At 34.4% G+C, this 2,847-nt stretch overlaps 1 protein-coding gene across 1 annotated transcript; it reads left to right on the top strand.

The window, feature by feature from the left end:
- The first annotated feature begins 1,591 nt into the window (after positions 1 to 1,591).
- Positions 1,592 to 2,527, top strand: LOC114385270. The gene has a single exon (XM_028345287.1). The coding sequence runs from the start codon at positions 1,592 to 1,594 to the stop codon at positions 2,525 to 2,527; it is 936 nt and encodes a 311-aa protein (XP_028201088.1).
- Positions 2,528 to 2,847: the final 320 nt, after the last annotated feature.

Below are 2,847 nucleotides of genomic sequence, written 5' to 3'. Positions count from 1 at the left end.
AAATTAATACACATTAATTTTACCTTTATAAAAAGTCAGAGCAAAAAGAAAAACGCCTCCTCTTCCAATTTCAACTTGACTTAAAATATTATCTTCTTTAATTTTCCATTGATTTTTCTTTTTTTTATAAGCATTAATTTCTCAATTTGAGCACTCACCGACTTTTCCATTAAATATGTCTCACACATTTTAGGTTATCGTATATTATGTTTATCCATTGTGAAGTCTTAATTTATTTTAAATTACGTATTTTCTAAAATTAAAAAATATTAATTGGTTTTAAAAATTTTAAATTTTCACTACATAAAATAAAATAACACTACTAAAATGATTAAATAATATAGTTAAATAAAAAATTGATATTTTATATTTTAAAATATTTATAATTTTAATTCTTTAGATTTTATTAACATTTTTTTAAAATAATGTGTAGTTATAATTCTTAATTACAAAAATATATTTATTAAAGAATTATTGAATTATTTTCAAAACTTATTGGGATTATTGAATTTTGTACAAATAAAAATAATTGACTACTGATATATAAATTTTTAAATACTTTAACTGTTTTAATTAATACTTACATTTATTTAATTAATATTACCAAACAACTTCCATTTTAGTTTTAAAACTCATATTTTTTTATCTTTAACTTTAAAGTAGATTTTTAATTAAAAAACATAGACCAATCATAACCGAATCCGACGTACATTCCTAGACTCCTAGTAAGTTGTAATCCTTAAATTAAGGTGTTTTTTATAGACCAAATTGGTCATTCCAATGAATTTGTGCTGGCGGTATCAATTCTAGGCTTCTAGCTCTCGTGACGAAAGCGTGTGTATGTGAGGTGATATTTCTCACTGTTTATTAGCAAGTTGATCAAATTTGTGGATTTTAATCCATACCACTTCTTTTAGTATATTAATTAAGGCTTAATACTGGCTCTTCAAGTTTTATTAAAATATTTAATTGAGTCTTCTTATTTTTAAAAAAATTTCAAATCTTAAAGAATGCTTCAAATGCTACTTTTTCTTTCGATTTAAACAAACACCTTCAAAAAAAGGTTTTTGATTTCTGTCTTTTCTCTTTTAAATTGACAACAAGAAATTCATTTTAAGAAATTTAAAGCTTAAATATATTTTTTTATTGGAAGCTTATTTTTTCTAATTTTAATTCTTATGGATTTTTGTATTTTTTTAAAATTTTGGATCCTATAAAATATTTTATTCATTTTTTAATTTCCTAAATTTTGTATTCATTTGTTTAGTTCCATAAATTTATATTTTTTAATTTTAATTTATGTAAGTAGGAATTTTTAGGGATTATAAATGAAAAAAACAAAATCTTATGCAAATTAGGATTAGAACAACTTAAACCAAAGTTAACTTAGCGAGGCAAAAATATATTTAAACTAAAATTTAATGATGTAAGCGATGGTTTAAAAAATATGATAAACCCAATTGAAGACTTTAATGGACCAAGTTGAGTATATTTTTTGGCTCAGTCGTTCGTGAGCATTAGCAGTCACATGTGGAGGTAGGAACAGAACTAGAGGGACAAATCTGAAAAGTGAAGAAACCCAAAACATAAGATGTTGGAAGCGTTATTATGGAGTTTTTTCATTTCCCCACTGAAGATTGTGTGGGAATCTCTGAGAATTCTAGAGAGCAACAAGCTAGTATTTACTTCCATCCTCTGTTTCACAACGCTCCCTCTCTCCTTCCTAACCTTCACCCTCGCAATCTCCACCTTCCCCCTCCAATCCCGCGTCCTCCACCTCGAGTCCGTCGCGCGCGTCGCCGGCACGCGCGTCGAGGCGCGCCACGTCTGGCACGAGTCCCGCGACGACGCCGTCTCGCTCCTGCGCACGCGCGCCCTCTTCGCCCTCCTCTGCTTCCCCCTCTCCCTCGCCGCCGCCGTCTCCGCCGTCCACGCCACCGCCTCCGCCGCCCAGGGCAAGCCCGCCGCCCTCCGTGGCAGCAACTGGAAGCGCCCCGCGGTCACTGTCGTCTTCGTCTACGTCGTCCTCATGGCCTTCGCCCCGGTGCCACGTGCCCTCGCCGCCGCAGCTTTCACCTCGCCGCCGTGGATTCGGATCCTCGTTCGGGCAATCGGATCGGGCCTAGAGGTGTATCTCATGACGGTGCTGAGTCTTTCCCTCGTCGTTTCCGTAATCGAAGATCGGGTCGGGTGGGAAGCTATTAGGGTCGGGTCGGGATTGATCCGAGGAAGAAGGGCATGCGGGTGGATTCTTTCGGGTTCGTTCGTTTTGGTTTCGGGTTTGATGAATAGGAAGGTGGAAGTGTTGTTGTTGGAGAATGAGAATTCGGAGATTGGCGTTTTCGATAAAAGCGTTTTGGTGTGTTCGTATGCGTTGGTGGTGCTGGTTAGTTACGTGGTTACCACTGTGTTTTATTGTGATAGCCGAAGACGACACCACGACAATGGAGGCGGGATCAAGGAACCCCAACCTCAAGACGATCATGAAATTGAAGACTCTGTTGTTGTTGATTCGTCCCAACTGTAACCTTTTTTTTTTATCTGTTTTCTTTTTTCGGATTTAGCTGAAATATATTCAGTAAAGTTTTGAGCAAATTATAACAATATCGCCCCAAGTTTTGAGTAAAGTTTCGGATATTAGTGTAAGATTTGTGAAATATTATTAGTGCGATGTTTTCAAAATATAAACGAGTGTTAGTTTAATATTTTTAAACTTAAATGTTGAATTAGTATAAGAAAATAAAAAAGGTCGAAGTTATGTATAATGCGATAAAAGTTTAAGGATGTAATTTTGTTCTAATATTTTGTGTGTGTTTTTTTTACTATAATATGTTTATCCTCTCTATA

The sequence above is a fragment of the Glycine soja genome, chromosome 14, assembly GCF_004193775.1.
Source record: "Glycine soja cultivar W05 chromosome 14, ASM419377v2, whole genome shotgun sequence".
Classification (NCBI taxonomy): Eukaryota; Viridiplantae; Streptophyta; class Magnoliopsida; order Fabales; family Fabaceae; genus Glycine; species Glycine soja.
This window is presented reverse-complemented; position numbering and strand designations above follow the sequence as displayed.

What these genes read in the sequence shown, in the direction of transcription:
- LOC114385270 (XM_028345287.1), top strand. Translation starts at nt 1,592, where the DNA reads ATGTTGGAAGCGTTATTATGGAGTTTTTTCATTTCCCCACTGAAGATT.